Source organism: Amphiura filiformis, chromosome 6 (assembly GCF_039555335.1).
Source record: "Amphiura filiformis chromosome 6, Afil_fr2py, whole genome shotgun sequence".
Taxonomy (NCBI): domain Eukaryota; kingdom Metazoa; phylum Echinodermata; class Ophiuroidea; order Amphilepidida; family Amphiuridae; genus Amphiura; species Amphiura filiformis.
The window spans coordinates 68,608,828-68,629,266 of NC_092633.1; the positions used below are offsets into that span (position 1 = coordinate 68,608,828).

The 20,439-nt window shown below is 36.2% G+C and overlaps 1 protein-coding gene across 1 annotated transcript in view; it reads left to right on the forward strand.

The window, feature by feature from the left end:
* Positions 1–19,792, forward strand: part of LOC140155912 (tetraspanin-7-like) — a 34,600-nt gene extending 14,808 nt beyond the window's left edge. The window contains exons 3-7 of the mRNA XM_072178929.1: positions 3,114–3,188; positions 3,817–3,915; positions 6,040–6,234; positions 9,080–9,163; positions 12,279–19,792. Of these exons, the coding sequence (XP_072035030.1) occupies positions 3,114–3,188; positions 3,817–3,915; positions 6,040–6,234; positions 9,080–9,163; positions 12,279–12,347 (522 nt within the window). The 3' untranslated portion in view covers positions 12,348–19,792. The remainder of the gene's footprint in view (positions 1–3,113; positions 3,189–3,816; positions 3,916–6,039; positions 6,235–9,079; positions 9,164–12,278) is intronic.
* Positions 19,793–20,439: the final 647 nt, after the last annotated feature.

The following is a 20,439-nucleotide window of genomic DNA, read 5'->3' on the forward strand; positions in this document are numbered from 1 at the left end:
AATCCACTAGGTGAAATAAGAAAATTACTTCTGGATCCACCATTTTGAAAATTGGCCAACATTTAATTAGGATTCATTTGGGGTGATATCATTCCAAAATTGCACTTGTAAGTATGTAGAAATAGTTCTTTAAATAAGAATTCTACTATAATTTGGCAATGAACTGGATGGGAGTTGAAATTTACAATAGGTTTAGTCCATCCAATTTTGTAATCAGACGTCCAATAAAATATGGCTGAATTCCAGTTTTAATGATAAAGCATAGAAATGGTTGCATTTTGATCACTTTTTCTTTCAAAGAAAAAATTATGGGATGATTTTATTAGAGGAAGGGGCATTTAATACAATAATACAACAAATATGGTCCCAAATTTAGGCAGAAATTTAAATGATTAGGTTTTGCGGCTGGCACACATCAAACATACTGGATCATGTGTGCATACATGTATGTCTATCAATGCAAGCAAAATGCAACGTGAGCAATGCAAGATATTATGCATACTGCCTGTTGCATTTCTTTGCATTTAAATGAGTTTATGCTACTCTACATTGCCAAGCCCGTTTGTGAGGCCCAACCCTGGACTTTTTTTTTTTTCTTTAATGTTTTTTTTAATTTAATAAAAATTTATCATACACAATTTACAGCTTAAAATATGTGTGTGTAAAAAAAATAATGATTTAAAAAAATATTGCCGACCGACCTACCCTAATTTTTCATTCAAACAATTTTTTTAAGGCCTAAACATGGTAAAACCATACGGTATCTACTGAATACAATTGACTTATATCTGGTAAATGACAGTCCACTTCTCAGCTTGCGTCATCATCTTTGTCCATTATGTCATATCCTCAAAGTGAATGTCATCTAATTGCCATGTTACATAACTCACATTCACACAGGTTCCTGTCAAGGGAATGTAGGATCTTGTATTACAATTAAGTTGAATCAGTCAATAATTACATGAGTTGGTAACCTTTTATTATGACTAAAGCGCTCCACAGACTCCGAGTATTAGACGTACAATATTATATGTACAATATCTACGTTATTTAATCTATTGCCATTCTATTTCCAGTAATGTTTAAGTTCTAACGAATGTTTGATGACGAAAAAGCGATAATATGTTACATACAATATCTAGTAGAAATATATTATCGATTTTATGTGATCAAACATTCGTTAGAACTTAAACATTACTGGAAATAGAATGGCAATAGATTAAATAACGTAGATATTGTACATACAATATTGTACGTGTAATAAGAAGTCTGTATACTGCTTTAGAACTAGAAGCTATGCAATTTCAAGTCTCATTTATCACAGTTTGTAAAAAGTGAGACTTATTGTCAAAACTCATAAATGATGTTGGAAACTGTCATAAAATATGGACCACTTTGACATGAAGTGGTAAAAGTTGAAATTTTTGTATAATAAATGTTTCATGCTTTGTCAATTTTAAAATGGTTTGACTTATGATTCTAAGCTACCTTACATTGACCTATAAAGGATTGGAATATATTTTCATAAAAGATAAAAGGTTGGTTGCTTGTCATCAACCCACCAACCCAAATTTTAAGGAACAATAGGGGAAAGTATTTACTGTTTTGAAGTATATATATTAATTTTGGGTATTTTAGAAAGTTTTTTCTCCCAGAATGTTGATGCTCCAAATTACAAAAATAAAGTGGTCATCTACCAGTAAATGGCAGTAATGGGCTGTAGTATTTACAGAGCTTGTTTGGAGATATGTTCCCTTAAATTTTTCAAAGAATAATTGAAAACAAAGGATTTCTCAAAGTTCTCCGTTACCAATATTTTACTATCTTACAAACAAGCAACAGGGACATGAACTAATACATCATTGTAAAGCTTATTTTGAGGAGAATTTGCCTTTCCAATACCTTGGATAGTGAAAGCGCTAACCAAACAGCCCATTTATGGTGGACGGTCTCAGATAGTTTTAATAACAGTCCGTTGATCCCAATTCAAAGTCATAAAAGGTGTTATATTAAAGCAATAATAAATGATTTGCATAAAGAATAGATTCCTATTTAAATGTTAGTGCTTTAAGTTTATTACATGTGTACAGCTTTTGACGGCACAATTTTTGAAAATAAATAAAAGATAAAAATCCAGTGACTGACCCTGCCCCAGAAAAAGCAGTGGCGTAGAAGCAAACCATCTATTTATTCATTTGGACCATAATGGAAATGGAGACTGATAGTGAGCTGTCATGTTAGATACAAAGTGATTTCTCACATTTTATTACTTGCCGTCCCTGTAAGAACATACATAATCATTGTCTCATTAATATTCGTATATAGGTTACATCAATGTCTGGGTCCTTTTGGCTTGTCTAGAGTTCCTATGGCACATAGAAAATATGCACAAGTGTACTACATGCTATCCATATGAAAGATGCCAAGTATGGGTACAAATTATGTAGATCACCCAGGGCTTCAAATCTTCCTATATCTTCCTATTGATTATAAAATGTCATATAATTCCTATATTTTTTTCCAAATTTAGGAAATGAACATGTTTTTTATCACTTGCCAGTGTGAATTTTATGTAAAATTAGACATTTCTGTGGGCTTTGAATGCAGATGCTGTGAATTTTCAGCAGGTCAGCGTGTAGATTTTACTAGCCTTAAAAATAGTTGCTGGTCTCTAATACCCACTATATTAGACTTCTGCTGTCCTATATTTTCATTCTAAATGTTCCTATATACTATTCCTATATTTTTACAAGGGCTGGCTTGAAGTCCTGATATGATGTAGTACCTGTAGGCTGTACAGCACTAAGATGATGTCCCTCTCATTAAAGGTCTGTGACCTGATCGACAGCCATTTTTGGTTATCAAAACTGAGATTTTGGTATCACTATCAGAAGAAAGCTCATATTTTTCTCTGGGAAATTTATTATTGACATTACCATTATAATAACTATCCATTTTCCCGACAAACACAACCAATTTGCGGAAAAAAAATCAGGTCAAAAAACAGGAACATTAATATGTAAAGGATTGTAAATGATGGCTTTTATGTCTGTTATGACCAAGGTATACAGATATATAATTAATATTGTGTTGTTTTATTCATTTGATTTCAGTATGGCTTCATGGTATTTGTGGTATTCATTGCATTATTGGTTGCTGGTATTACAGGATTTGTCCTTCGCAACCCAGTAAGTTTGGTTTCTTTCTTTGCTAAAATTGTCATTCTGTTGTGGTAGGCACTTTTTTAACAATTTAATTTGTATGTTGACAAACTGGAATAAGATCAAAGCTGTATGTCAGTGTATTGTCAGTTGAATGTTGGATATGCATAATCTGAGTCTTCAAGTTAAAGACTGAAAAAAGTACATGAACATCCCCACCAGAAGGTCAGATCTGAGGTTACGGACCACAAACAAGAATCGAGCACCCCCAGCAGAAACTCTAGTTTTTGTCTCGCATTAACTTTGTTCACAAACAGATTATACAATCACTATTTCTGTATATGTGTTTGTGCATGGATACTAATTTTGTTTAAATTTCGTAAAACTATTTGTATGCTAACAAATCTGTATCCAGAACATTGTTGAAGGTTAGTAGGAGAAAGCTGCTTTCTGTCCACTACCGAAACAGCTACTCAGATGTTAACATCAGTACCAGCTATTATTGATAGCTGTTTTGTGCTGCCACTAACACTAAGGTAACTATTAGGGTATCTACATGTACTACTGTACTATTAGCGTATTAACCGGGATATGTTGGGTTTGTACATATAGGTTCATTTAGAATAATACTGATTATGCTCTCTGTTCATTACAGCTCAAAGAAGATTTTCAGACTGGTCTTGAGAAAGCTGTCACAGAGTACACAGGAAAAAAAGAACATCCTGACTCATCTCTTGATGATTTACAAGAGCAGGTAGGTCATTACCATTATGCAGCTCTAATTTGGGTAAATGAATTAACTCAAGATAGTCAAGACAGACTTGTGTGCCTAATTAGGACTGTGCTGAAAATGTTGAAAAGTTTTAGTGCCTTCTTTTCTCTCCATGTGTCCAGCTAATTCAGATATATTTTAAGTTAGAGGTTCACCAAATTAGGACTGACTATTTTGTAGCACAGCCTTAATCAGGTAAAAAGTCTAGCTTTCTGCAAAAATATTTATTGAGGCTCATTTATACTTCACTACATTTGTTTACGGTGTGATACTATCTTCCACTGCAATACCCACAATTTACTGTAGGTCACTGCAAGTCAGAAGAGGTCACTGCATGCAGTAACTAGCGATGGGTTGCAGAAAAGTCATTGCATTGCACCTCACATCTGACCACAACACTAGGTAAATGTAGTATGACTGCACAATAGTAACACAATGCAGTTTCGGATAATTGAACCATTGTGCATCATTTTAAAATCTGTATTGGCTGCAGTGTTGTCGGCTCAATCTTTGTCATGCTGCTTGCCATTTTGTTGCTACTTGGGGCGAATCAGAAGCAAATTTTATTTCTTATAATAAAATGCAGCAGTAGTTTTACATTTGTATTGCAGTACCAGGGTTCGAATTTTTTTGCATCTAGCTGTTTGTGCTATGCAAAACACATATTTGCATAGCAGTTTCCAAATTTTGCTATGCAAAAAAAAATGTGCAGCATTTGGCGATGCAATATTGTGTTTGCGTAGCGAATCTACAACTTCTGTCATTGTCATCAAATCTCGGCTCTCACTGCCACCAATATTGTATTCGCGCATCACACACATTTCCCAAACTCACCTTGTTGCTAATAAAATATCAAATATATCCAAGAAAATACAGGTTGTATGTGTTCATCTTTTATTTATCACCAATAAATTCATGTTTGTGCTGGATTTTATGCTTAAAAGCCATCAGAATTCATGATTGTTTTCAAGAAGTCAAATTACGTGTAATAGCACCATTGACATTTCCCTCATTAATTATTCATGAGCTCATTATCGCGACTTAAAGTGGGTATTTTGAAACCGTTGCTCAGTAAACATATAAACAATTTTTATGCGCAGTTGGTATATATATATACAGCTTCAGGGGGTCTTTAAACTACTGGAAAACATCTCCTAGCAACGGTCAGAGGTCAGGTTTTTTTGCTGATAGCCGTTGATTTGACAGACGTAATTTTGCTATTGCAAGAGCTTGACAGATTCGGGAACCACCAAAATTGCTAGCTTGAGGGATATCCCCACGTGCGTTGTGTCAAAATGCCAAAAACAAGAGAGTTAACTGAGTCCGAAAAAGGGCAAATTTCTGCCCTTTCGGAGGATGCATTAGGGAACTTTTGAGGTAAATACGACGTGTAATTTAGCTCAAATTTATGTATAGCACTTTTAGCTATTCATTTTGGAAAAGTGCATAGCAGTTGATGGAAATTGCATCGCATTTTGCGATGCGATACCGTCGAATTCGACCGCTGTGCAGTACTATGCACACTGCAGATGGCAGATGCAGTGAGGTAGGAAAGGGCCTTTATCCTGCACTTTGTGGAAGTGAAAAGTTACTTTAACCCTAACCGCCTAGGGGCTTTGTGGCGACGGGAAGGGAAAGAAGGAAAGAATAAAGAGAGAAAAGAAGGAAAGAAGTTGTTTGCTCTGGGTGGGATTCGAACCCGAGACCCCTCGCATGCCAAGCACTCGGTCGGCGACACTTTGCCACGGGTCTTGGGCTTCGCTGGCCAGCAAAACCGTGCCTATATATCACTTAGGGCGATTGCGTCATCACACCACGTGGGATGCATGCACGAACAGCGCATATATCAAGTAGTATTTTGTAGTATTCAGGCGGGTTAGGGTTAATGGTTTATGGAATGATGTGGGCTGTGACAACCTGTAAAGTGTGCCGTGGTTTGTAGATCAATGTCTAGGTGTTGTGCCTGTGCATAGCCCACTATTTTTTAATCATTTATAAATGCAGTGATGCATAGCTGAAGTTCAAGCATGTTTTGATGTATAATAAATAAACCCATATTTTTGTGATCAAATGATATCTATCTTTGTGATTGATTACATTTTGTAGCTACACTGTTGTGGAGTTGATTTTTATGGAGACTGGCATGGTCTACCCAACACTAGTTGGTCCAAATTGCATTCTCCTGATGTAGTCCCGTTGAGCTGTTGTAACAACTCTGCCAATGAACATGCATGTGAGTCGGCCACGCATAACGAAATTGAGATCAAATCAAATAATGGTACACTACAAGTCTTCAATGAGGTGAGTAGTAAGAAACTTATACAGGTACAATACAAGTTTGTTTGTGATACATAGTTAATTACTCACAGTAATCCACAACTTAAGACTCTATTTACAAAGAGCCTGAAGTTGATTTTAGTCAAATTTGAACTCGACTATATTTGTTTTTAAACAGAGGGGTTGTATTTTGAAGTTGACTTCTAATAAAATAAATGTTGACATTTATATAGCGCCTTTCACATGTATCAAAGCGCTTTACATTTATTCCGCCGTCGTTAGAATATGTCAGCTGCCATACAATGCCCAAGGCATGCTCATACCTTTTGGCGGCGCTCAATGGACATTATCCCTAACAGCTCCCCATTTCACCCCTGGGTAGAGAGAGGCAAGTGAGGTAAAGTGCCTTGCCCAAGTGCACAACACGATGGCACCGCCGGGGCTCGAACTCGCAACCCTCTGATTGCGAGGTAGAGCCCGTACCGCTGCGCCACCGTGCCCCCTAATGACTACCCGGAGCAACTTCAAATTCAAACTCGACTTGATTTTGCAATGTGTATACGAACACACAATTAGAAGACAAGCTCAAAATGGTGAGCATAAGTGAGTACGTAAAGGGCAAATTCACTTCGGTTTTTTTTGAAGTCGACTACCATTTTCAAATAATTTATGCTAATCCTTAAACACAATCTGGATTTGATGTCGCAATTTGAAGTTGACTGCTCTCTGTGTAAACAGGGTCACTGAGTCCAGATATGTTCAAGATATAATCATACAATTTATAAGGAATAGTAGCCATGAGAGAAACGGGTAAACAAACCACCGTATTGCTAATGAGAAAATATGTAATATCATGTATGTTGGTAATTAGTAATTCTAGAACACCTGTCAACCTTCTAAATGCATGAATGCCACATGTGAGTCAATTTTGTTTTTACAAATAACCCTATTCTAGCACTTAATCCAAATGTATTTTAGTTTCTGTGGTAAATTATCATTATAATAATAGAAATGATATTTGCAATAATATTACTGAGTTAGTTGTTTTAGTTTGAGTGAAAAGATTGTGTAAGCTGAAACACCATCACAGTCCATTGAATTACACAGACATGGCAATTAATTGATGCACCAGTTACATCACAAAATGTGATTTGTCGAGTGTGACTCAGTATTAAGATGTATCCTATTTGTTGCTTTACTCAATGGGGACATGATTAACCACAAAGTAACACCTGTCTGGGATCGTTACTGACCAATTGTGTTTCAGACATGAAGAATCAAGGGTACAGAAATAGCACCCCAAAGTTTTTGGAAAAGGTCCCAACATAAAATAAATGAGAAACTGACAGGCAAAACAATCAAATCGTCTTTGTGCTATTTTTATGCCTCCACCGGAGGTATTATGTTTCCTGGTTGTCCGTCCGTCCATCTGTCCGTCCGAGCTTGCGGGTGCAATTTCTCGTAACTGGTAAGATGTACAGTGATGCAATTTGGTGGGGGGATGGTCGTTGGCGGTCTTCAAATTCCAGTAGGTTTGGTTAGTGGGTCAAGGTCACCTAGGGGTCATCTGAGGTCAAATTAGCAAAAACCGTCGTATGGGCATGAACCTTGGTGTACAGTAATGCAATTTAATGGAGGGATGGTCGTTGGCGGTCTTCAAATTCCAGTAGGTTTGGTTAGTGGATCAAGGTCACCCAATGTCATCTAGGGGTCATCTGAGGTCAAATTAGCAAAAACCGTCGTATGGGCATGAACCTTGGTGGGTACTGTAAACATTTAGAGCCAAATTTTTTTGAAGGTCATTTTGGGGTCATCTGGGGTCATCTGAGGTCAAATAACTTAAAACTGTCGTATAGGCATGAAACTTGGTGGGTACAGTCAACATTTAGAGTCAAATTCTTGGACGGTCATTTTGGGGTCATCCGGGGTCACCCAGGGGTCATCTGAGATCAAATAACTTAAAACTGTCATATGGGCATGAAACTTGGTGGGTACAGTCAACATTTAGAGTTAACTTGTTGGAAGGTCATTTTAGGGTCATCCGGGGTCACCCAGGGGTACTGTCATATGGGCATGAAACTTGGTGGTTACAGTCAACATTTGGAGTTAAATTTTTGGAAGGTCATTTTGGGGTCATCCGGGGTCATCTGAGGTCAAATAACTTAAAACTGTCGTATGGGCATGAAACTTGGTGGATACAGTCAACATTTAAAGTTAAATTTTTGGATGGACATTTTGGGGTCATCTGGGTTCACACAGGGGTCATCTGAGGTCAAATTACTAAAAACCATTGTATGGGCATGAAACTTGGTTGGGTACATTCAACATGATACGCCTCAAGGTGGAGGCATTGTGGCCGACGCTTTGCATCGAGAACCGCGCAAGCCGAGAACCGCTCTAGTTCACAATATTTAAATGCTTTTTCTACATGTAACTTTGTACACCCAACATCGTTGGTTAATTTAATCTAGTTTTACCACATCAAAGCCTGTTATTATCAAAACTGCTGCAAAATATTTCCTCCGCCAATTAAGTGCCCCTCAAGTTTGGTGCCTTTTATACCTAGTAAATAGTATATATCCTCCCCTTAACCCAAGCCGCACTATGCCACTGGCGCTAGATGAAAGGCAGTTCACACGAGCACAATATATATTTATAAACAAGATAAACATTATAGGTATTGAAATGAAATATACCAAAATGTAATTATTTTGACAAGAAACTTTATACCGTACACAAAATATCATTTGCGCAGGTGCGTATTCTAACAAATCAACATTACTACATAAGAAGATTTATTGAGGAGGTTCTTATGATTGCACTTGATGTTATCAACATAATCTTGTTTTATTTTATTCCTCTCATATAGGGTTGCTATGATAAGGTAGTAGATTTCCTTGAAGCCAAGTTGCTCATCATTGCAGCATGTGCATTCGGATTTGCATTTGTACAGGTAAGACGATTCAGAGACTACAATCAAGGAAATAATGTTGGCATGCTCTGACATAGCAAATGTAAATTGCCTCCCCTCTCCAAATCAATGTTAATGAAAGTTCTTTTGACAGGCTATACAATCTCCTCAACTTAGGGGGAGACCACTTAGGGGAAGATTTAGGGGGAATATGGGAGAGTTTGTACTTCTCATCAAACATAGTTATACTAGTTTCACTAAACTATTAGAGTGGTAATGAAAAGTTCCAACATATTGTCCAGGTGTGCCAACTATTTTTTCCTTGATTATAGAATGAGGTTAATACTGTGTGGACTTCAATCAGATTGGCTTTTGACTTTAGAAAAAATGTGCAAGCAAAAGGTCATCAAATATCAAGTTAGAAATGTAGTTCTGCCTTCTAATGTCCACTCAAAGCTACCTGTCATGTGAGAGTTCACAGGTTTAATAAAGCCTAGGGACTTGCCATGACAATGGGCTATTCCAGTTGAAATCCATACACCCCCTATGGAAGACATGACCATAATCTCCCACACAGGGGTGTAGATTTCAAATGGAGTCACCCATTCAGGTGACCCAATTTGAAATTCACACTCCCTGTGTGGAAGATCAAGGTCATGTATTCCATAGGGGGGTGTATGGAAACCACCTCAGCCTTACCAAATTCATGTTGGCATGTCCGATGTAAACCCACACCATTGCAGCTTGCAATTTAGCTAAATAAGTCTTTTGTTGAACAATTGTCAACTTAGAAGAATTTTTTAACTTCAACACTACTTAAATTTGATCACTTACCAGGAGCGCTTTCACAGTACCAACTGTGTCCTCAGCCGGATGTTATGGCTCTGATGATTTATGGCTGCCAACCTTTAATGACATCACACTTGTAGATGACGTCAATGGTGTTTTCCTTGTCATTGGTGCTGTGTCCTATAATCTTGCGCGATTTGTTGCGGAACTTATATCACCATTGGTAGGAAAAAACGAACATCACATCAGTAACACTCAGGCCTTTGTTAATAAGATCAAAGACTTAAAAGTAGAGCCTGATGAGTGCATAGTGTCCTTTGATGTGTTCGCATTATTCACTTCTATCCCGGTGAAAGAAGCCCTTGTCGTGGTTCGCAGTTTGCTGGAAAGTGATGGAACCTGGAAAGCAGGAACAGCAGAAAATCTTTAGGTGGATGACATCATTAATCTTTTGAATTTTTGTGTGAGCATCACATATTTTGTGTTTAGAAAGAAATACTACCAACAGAAGGATGGAGCAGCCTTTGTAGTCCCCTAGTGGCCAACGCGTACATGGAATATTTTGAAAAGTGAGCTTTGTCATCCGCTCCTCATCCAGCGTGCCTGTAGGTTTGTTATGTTGATGACACATTCTGGGTTATAAAAACTTTGCATGTGGATGAATTTGCTGATCACATAAATTCGCAAGACGACAACATTAAGTTCACCAGAGAGGAAGAGGAAGAGGGGCAACTTCCTTTCCTAAACACTCTGATCGTGCGGACTAGTGATGGCAGTGTGAAGGTCAAGATCTTTAGAAAACTGACTCACACTGACCAGTATCTAAATTTCGCATCACAGCACCCATTAGAACACAAATTAAGCGTCATCAAGACTTTATTATATAGGAGTGAAATTGTTACGGATCCTAAGGATAGAGCCGAGGAAATCGAACATGTGAAGGGAGCACTTCGAAACTCTGGTTATCGCGACTGGACCTTCTTCAGAACCCAGGAGATGCATGAAAATCCATCTTCACAGTTCATCACTGGATAGCGAAACTTCCAAGGGCTTCACAATAACTTTACCTTATTTTGAAGGAACTTCCGAGCAGTTTCGCAGAGCGTTTAAAACAGCTGGTGTCCCCACAGCTTTAAACCCCACCGCACACTCCGACAAACACACTCGTATCACCGAAAGATAAAATAGACAAAATTAAACTGTCTATGAAATCTCCTGTTTAGACTGTGATGCTATGTACATTGGTGAAACAAGTAGAAAGTTGGAAAAACGGCTATCTGAACATAGATCAAAGGCTGCCGATTCCAAATCTGCTGTACATGAGCATATCTCCAGGAGTAATAACTCCCATCAAATAGACTAGGAAAACGTAAAGGTGCTGGAAAAGAACCCAAAGAATTTTCCAGAAGAGTCCTAGAATCCATATACATCAGGAAAAAAGGGCCAAACTTGAACAGAGACACTGGGGTGGACTTAGATCCAGTTTGGGACAACCTTCTCATGCTCAAGACCACCACAGTGACAAGGAAAACACATTTGACATCATCTACAAGTGTGGCGTCATCCAATCAGAGCCATAACATCCGGCTGAGGATGCAGTTGGTACTGTGAAAGCGCTCCCAGTAAGCGATCAAATTTAAGTAGTGTTGAAGTTAAAAAATTCTGCTAATTTAGTATATACCACTACGTATGAATATTCAATTTTATAATTGTCAACTTGTTATTCAGTAGTATAGCCTATTTTACAAGTTACAAATACAAAATGCTGAATCAATGTATAGAGGAATCCAAATTCATGCATTCCTACACCTGACTAGCAGCCTTTAGTTGGGTGACTAGCCGTTGGCTACAATGCACTCAAAATGTGAGATGATTTGGCCTTAGCGGAAATTTTAAACTGCATTCCATCACCCGTTTTACACCTTCCGCGAACACACAGTTTCTACATGGTATATTCTCTGTTGAAGTGACATAATAATCGGATTAACTACACGCGGTATCTATGCATTGATGTACTTGCGAACAAAAGGACTATGTATGAATAGATGCGACGGGATTACCTCGGAATTATCTCCATTATATATATTATTAGCTATTATTCTATTAACCCTCCTCGTCCTTGCATCTTCTCTAGGTGTTAGGCGGCTTTTATTTGCACAATTGGACGATCAAAACACCAGGTTGGTGCTAGCGGCTACCCAAAGATGTCCGACCAAATCCTGACCATGACTTGGCTCGTTGGATTCGTCTATAGTTTATTTTTCCCAAAATTGACTTGTTTTGACTTGTTTAGTTGATTTACAAGTCCATCATACATTAATGATTGTAGCAACCCTTTTCCTAATTTCTCCTTATTTTCTTTTTTTAGATTGTGGGAGTTATTCTATCATGCTGTTTAGCCAAGATGATCAACACCAACAAATATGAAATGATGTAATACAAGCAAAATATCTTCAAAGGACAAAGTTCTGCATCCATTTGGCAACTGGTAAATTGACCCGACAGTTTGGTCATCATCAGAGATGGATACAGATGACTCAATCAAGCTTGGTTTCATCATGCAGCATGCACTTACCTACTTCTGTATGATATATGACAAGCAGTGTTATTTTTTTTGCATGCCAAACTTGTTTTACGGGCACATTCACAGATTTTGTGGAGGCGGTCAACTGAAATTTGTAGAATGTCTGTATTATAACTTCATGATGTGGTACATCATAATCTAAAATGAAATACCAAATGAATGTTGTAACAGAATTTTTATTTTCTCACAAAAGCACATTTTATGAAAATTATCAGATCGGAATATTTTTCTCCAGCTCTCACTCAAACATGTAGGCATTGTTCTGTGATAGGGTTTATGCTATTTTGTGTGAATACTCAGTGTTGCTGGGAGCTCATACTGATGCTATACAGATGAAGTGACAGTCAAATTTATGTTAGCTACAACCGCAGTGAAAGGTATAATTATGATTGTAATCCCAGTAGGGGAACTGAAGGCCATTAATAATAATATGATCAATGCGACATTCCAAAAAACGTTTTAAACATTCAAATAGGGTTGTTACAAAACAAAATTTAAACTCAAAATCTGTGAATGTCCCTTGATATGTGAAGATATGTGTCAAGATTTGCCAGAAAAATGTCAGACACCAACACAGGGTTCATGATATATGTGTGTGTGAATTTGCACGATGCAGGTGAAAATCCAAGAGCACTGCAAATCTGAGACCAATGGCATAGTAATTCTACAGTGTAAAGTAACTAGTTCCAAATGGGTGGGTCAATGCAGACACTGCAGTGTTTGTGCTGAGAAATGTAATGCCAGAACAGTAGCAAGAACACTTACTGTGTGGCTTATTAGAGGGATGCTCTATTCTCACATAAGTGGTGGCTATTGCCATATTGAATTTTACTGGTGTGATAATTGGTACTATATTTCCCACCTGTTTTGTGCTGAGTGTGTGCCTGATTGCAGCTGATTCACTGCACCTAAATCCACAAAGATTTACACTGCCAGCATGCCCAAACCATTGTATCTGAGTACTTGTTCAAGTCGCAACCACACTTCTTTCACATTATTTTACTGACATAGTCAATGTGTGTATTAATGTAGAATGACCCATCCTACTTAGCTCATTGGATCCTATCATGAACTGTCACCGATTCAGTGGCTGTTTCAGCAATGATCCAATCATGGTCACATATCAGCAGTTCTGGAAAGTTTGTGAAGGGGATTTGATGCAATCTAGGTGAAATCATCAAATCGGCTTCAAATATTCACACTGTCCAAGCTAAATATCAATGTTTACTAGTTCCTATCTGACTTTGCATTATTAGGCAGTGCATGTATATCCAGTCAGAAATTATGACCATTTCTGGGATTCAATTTCTATGTAATGATATTTAGTATGACATCAATGAAGTGAATCTTTATGATTTAGTCATTGACTGTAAAAATCGTAAGCATTGCTGGTTAAATACTTGTGGAATGAACAAAGAACCTGTTCTTTCTTATATGTTATTAATGTCAAAGCAAATTAATTCATGTGGTGCATCATATTTTAAATTCCATCCTTCAGTTATTTTGATATCCCAATTTGTTAGAGGTATTGCATAAGCAATGTAAGTTATTTAAGGGGAGTCCCAGTCATAGTAGCTTACACATGTAGGTGTCAAGTGGGACATTTCAAAAGAATGTCTTGCCTGTTTGTGTTCAACTCATTGTTGCAAGTAAGTTTAAATTGTTATACTTTTTACCATACACATTATTTGAATTCACATGTATTTAGAAGGTGCTTAAATTCATTAAATATCAATTATGTTATGTTTCCTGTTGCTTCTAAAGATGATGTCACCAAAGATAACATGGAATGTTGTTATGCCGATGTTTTAATTCTCGATGTAGATAGTGTTAGTGGAATGTTAGATACTGAACTTTTTAATTTGAGCAAACCCTGGCAATAAGCAAGCAGTTTTAAATGTATCTTATTATGTGCTCTTTTAATTGTACAGTATTATTTTTTTCAGTTGTATATATATATATAATAATTGGTTTATGTACTTGCACTTGTACATGATACCATGCAGTTTGCTAAATATCTTATAGGCTAATTTGATAATTCAGAACAGGGTGCATTTTGGGTAAAATTCTTGGATACTGAAGGGGATATAATAACGCAATCCTCTCATAGATGACTGTGGGAATGGACTTTAACTGATCGGAAATTCCTGTGATTTTATTTGTCATTTACAATACTGGTACTTCCAAGGTAGGTTCATACTATCTTTGTTTGTTATAAAAGTTCTGTGGGGACAATCAGACCCAACAAATGGAAAAAAAAATCTAAACGTTTTTTTAAAAGGTGCAAAGTTCGTCACCATTGAAATACTGTGTGAGTCCTGGCCGTGATATCCCATTAGACTTTTACCAACAATGCACTCTGTTCTGAATTATCGAACTTACTTATTCTAAGTTAGGGCCCATACCTAGTAACCAGTGTGCAGCCTTACTGCAGCTGCAATGCATAAGCTCCTATTGAATGATGGATTCACTAGCCAAGCTGGGGAAAGATGCACGTTGGTATTTAGGTATGGGCCCTTAGTTTTAAACTAAAATTAAAGTGAAAGACACCAAAATGAAATGTAACAAGCAGAGTGTATTGTAACCTTGGAAAGAAGACAAAAATAAACATGTTGTGTAATGCTGTGCATTGTTAGGGTGATAGTTACTGAGTAGGCATTCTGAGATCCATTGCAAACTTCCTACTTGTGCCCACCAACACTGCTTTTAAATGCCATAATGTATGATTTCTGTCAAATTTTGTCATTCTTTACCAAAGATGACGAAAGAGTATTAGTAATTACTATCAAGAAGGGGTTCTGTCCATTTTACACTGAAGTAATTGGGTCAAATGAGACAAATCGAAGAGAAAATAAGAATGACAAATGTGCCAAAAAAATCAGGTTTGAAAAAAAATAAGACAAATTTTTTTTAAAAGATCATGCATTGTGGCTTTAACACTGCACCCAACATTGCAACATTCTTAATGTAATCACACAGAAATAGTAATGTAAATTGGGACATGGATTTGGCAAATAGTGTCTAGAGGCTGTGAATCAAGTACCGTATTTCGTCAAATAAACACCCCCGGGGGCGTTACATTTTCCCAAGGGGGGGGGGGCGTTTATTCAAGGTCAATTTTAGAACGATGATTCCCGTTAAAATCATTAGGTAAACCTAAAACTCACGCTAAAATGACGAACTATGAACTAGAAACACTGACTTCTGGTTCACTTCGGGTTTCCAATCCAGATTTTCGCCAATTATTGACGCTATTATCAACCATGTGGGCAACTTGGTAAGCTTACTACACAAGATAGCATGGAAATATCGGCATTTTTGAAACATCTTGGTTGAAAAAAGTGGTGGGGGTGTTTATTTGAGGGGGCGACTATTTGACGAAATACGGTACATATATGGAATCATAATTGAACATGTGAGTGAATCATAAGTCAGGGAAATAAGTAGATATTTTAATGTTTATCCTACTTTATTGACTTATTACTTGAACAACAAAAATTAAGTGTAAGCACAGTTAATTTTGAATGTTTTAATGGGGTAATCTATAGCAGGGCCGTTGCAAGGTTGAAAAATGCTTGCTACGGCCCTGATCTATAGGGGATGATAAATGTGCATCAATGTGGTTTACAATCAATCTGTACATGTATAGGATGCTTTGGGACGGTCTATATGGTAAAACATGTAGCAATAGCGTTGCAAGATTAGAAAGCAGTTGAAGTTTATATAGATGGTATTCAATACTACGTCACTCATTTAAATAAAATTCTGTCCTCCATAAGTTAACATGGTGGAATTCGCATGGTAATGCAATAAAACAGGTGATAGGTATGGATGGTTGTGGAATCGATCTAGAGACCTGTCCCTCTGTCATCTTAAGCTATCTTAGAACTGTCCTCCAACATGGCTGCCATTTCAATTGTGATACTGTTCTGGTTGATTTATTGCATACACTCTATAAATGCACACATGGGCCCACGGCTGTAAACTTGTTGGAATTGCTTGGCTGAGATATTGTCCAGCAGGGGTGTACTGGGACGGAAATATTAAAAACTAAAATTGTTCATTGTTGACACCTGATTTCTTTCTTTCACCAGGGCATTCGAGAACCTAAACAATGGGGGATAGCAAAAAAAATCCTAACTGTATTTGACGAAGCATGAGGTTTTGCTACCTTAGTGTGAGACAATGAATCTCACGCCAAATGTTTGATAGTTGACAGCCCTGGTGCAGGTCATACAGCACCTTAAGTTTTGCATTACAAGATGCACTAATTCTTATGCTAAAATTTCTTTCATCTAATTACCACACAGTGCAGTATTGCGCTAGGTTATTTAGAACAAGGTTCAGATTGTGGAAGTACCAGATTAATGCACATTCATCCTCTTTGTGTAGATTACCTTAATGAACATGAATTCTAGCTAAAAACCAAATGAAATTGTACTTTTTGTGTGATATCTAAAAATCTAATTCTTCAAAATCAATCATTCTTCATGATCAAACCAGCCAATTATATCAAAATAAAAGTAATCATAAAAGGATCATAATTGTGAAATGTGTAGTGATATTGTAACTAATATATATTTAACTTGCATGATGTATACAATATATAACCACTTATCTCTTTCAAAGAAAGTGATGTTTTAATACTGCCTAGCTTTGTATTTTGCACTATGCAGCATTTTCTTGAAATAATCTTTGAACATTATGCATCTATTTTAGGTAGTAACCATTGTTTGTATTTCAATACACAAGCTTCTTTCATTGTGTTATGTAGTCATGTAAGCAGTCAATGCATTTATACATCATGTCACTACCTCTGAAAGAAATTTTTCAATCTGCATAATGTAGCTACCTTATGTCAAAATGGTTTGTCCAATATTTTATGTGTCCTAACAAAAGTGACTTTTTATAGACACATGTTACCAATATACAATCAAATTTGTTGTCAGATCTTATTCAAACTAATTGTATGCATTCAGCAGGCTCTGTATTGACATAGGTAACCAGCAAGTTTGACATAGGGTAGCTATTTGTAGAACAGTTTTGAGGGAACGCCATGTTGTGGATTAATATATATTAGCAAGTAGAATATGGTATGTTCATAGTTCAGACTAAATGATTGGTGCACAGATTGTGTGCATATTCCATGGTGCTTTGCGTTGTTCAATCAGCAGATATTTAAGAGTGCTCTAAAATGTACAAAACTAACACCAAAAAATATTTAGTTTCTACTAATATTACTATCTTTATTTTCAACATATGTGTATTTTGTACATAATAAAAATATTCTTTAAAAATGAGGCTGACTTATGCTAAGGAACCTTGATGTAATAACTTTTTGCAGCTATCTGTTGGTTGGTATATTTGTAAAATACAACATGTAGAATATCATCCTGGTAAAACCAGGAGCAACGCTGTTTATAAATACGCCTTCATCAGCCAAATAGTGCTTTATATTGGCCTTAAATCATTCTATAAAAAAATGTGGCTTTCACCCCTCTCAGCCGTGTGATTAATACAGTGTGAAACATTCAAATACATACTTTAAAGTATTGTAAATGTGTGTTGTTAAACAAATTTCTGCTATTATACTTCTGATATAATCAGTTAACTTTGAATATTAACACTTAGATGTAGACAAGATTGTTCTGTAAACTTGTATGGTGATACTGATACCGAATCCTTTCCACAATATTTTTGCATATTTCCTGGAAAATAATGGGGTTTTACATGAGATTTATCAGAAATCTGTGTTATCATTTTCCATATGTTAGTCATTTTACATTTTCTTGGAAAATATATTGTCACTTTTTAGATTCATGAAATGTAATTTTGGAATTCATAAATTTCATTAGTTTTATAAATGTCTGTAAATTACACATTCCTTTCCAAGGAAATTTGCTTAAATAGACTAGCTTTTCAATTTAAATAGTCAAATTCTTCTCTGTAATTCTACAAATATGCTTCTAAATAGCTTGTGTGTGTGCATAGAAAAGAGACTTTATAGGTATTACCTTCTTGTAAACCTACACAAGAGTTGGCATAGTTTCAAGACAGGAATTATACAGCTTTATGGAATAAAGCTGTAAAATCTTAAAGAATAACGCTGTAAAATCTTTTAAAAAGCCTTAATGTACAATTTCCGTCAAATTTTATTTATCCGTTATTCTTTATTCAAAATGTTGAAAGAATATTAGTAATAACTGCCGGGAAGGGTCTATTTTAAGTTGAAATAATAAGGTAAAATGACAGAAATCCCGCTGATTAATAAAATTAACCAATTTCATGTTATCAGACAGTACGACGTACATTATGGCTTTAATGAATTTTTGACAGTTAAGTCTTTGCAAATGAATTTCTCCTTAGTGCCATACTGTTGCTGACAGAGTTTCTTATCCTCTGTCCATAGATAGTGAAGGCTATCTATGCTCTGTCCAAGTTCAAAATATGTAAATCCTGTTTTGAAGACTTAGTAAATATTCAAGAAACCTGTAAGGCTTTGGTTGATCTAGAAAATGATTACCATTCCATGCATGGTTCTATGTCAGCTTGGGAATAATTCAAGAGTACCCTTCACACTGTACTGTTTACTGTACATTTTAGGGAATAGAGTGCATTAGAACACATTGAATGTGAAGGGTGTTCTGGAATTGTATGCATCAAGGTATCTATCACAAAGCTACATGCTTGAATCAATATGCAAGATAGTAATGAATGTGCGTTTTAAAATGGTGCTATACTGAAGTATTCAAAGAATAACAGTGTATTTTATGCAGAAGAGTATACAGCATAATATAATGCAATAAGTTTTGCCAATTTTTAACAATATTTTATGCATTTTTTTTTTTTTCTACTTATGCAAACTCAAATGTGAACTAAGAAAAGTATTTTTTTTGTAGTGGTTTATAGTTATTTTTATTTAAAGTATGCTCATGTTATTTAAGACAATCACGTTGTGACCAGCTTATCAAAAAATGCAAGCTTCTTCATATGTAAGCTTTATAATTGCTATTACCAAACTGTCCAGAGGTGATTTTTAACTGAATATCAGCACAAAATTGAAAATTAAAACCTTGAATTTTCATGAATGATATGTGTTCTCATATGAAGGCAACATTTTCAAATCTAAATCTCTGTTTTGTACATTTAGTTCGTACATTTATTCTCCTATATAACAGAATCTCTATCCTTGAAGCTAAGTTAATCATACCACCCATTAATGTTATTGTGTGTAGCATTTTAATTATGCATAGTGTTTTCCGTGCCAGTATATAAATAAAGAATATTAATATAAGCAAGATATTTTGTTTGAAGGCCATATTTTTATGTCTTCTTTTAAGTCATATAAATAACTCAGAAAAAGAAAATCCACACTTCATGTTTTACACAATTAAAGCCATATTATAACATTTCCATAAGAAATAGAATTGTATTTTTTGGTATGAAATGTTAGTTTTCACTGTCAGATATGTCTTCTTTTAATTTGGGCCCAAACAGACGAGGCAATACAACATAGAAAATCGCTATTTAATACCATCGCCTATGTCGCCAATGCGAGCCACTCATTCGAACTTGAGTCGTGTCGGCTCTTTTGATGTGTCACGACTGCCTGCATGCCATGTCCATACTGTGTTATGCACATGTACATGTTCGACTAGTATTTCCATTGTAATAATAAAACGACTGTTCCTCCATTTTATTCAAAATCGACAAAACTACAGCACCTAAGTCTTGATTTTTGCAAGGTAATAGTACATAAGTACATAACAATCATGTAAAAAACAGAATTTTGAAAAATATTGAGGGCGTCCTCATATTTTCCATCTCTGAAGAGCTCCCCCACAGAAAACAACACTATCTCTTTAGTTTCATTCTCAGTCCACCCCACCAACAGTTCAGATTTCTAACTCCTCACATGCACATCCTCCCACAGGTATGCAACCCC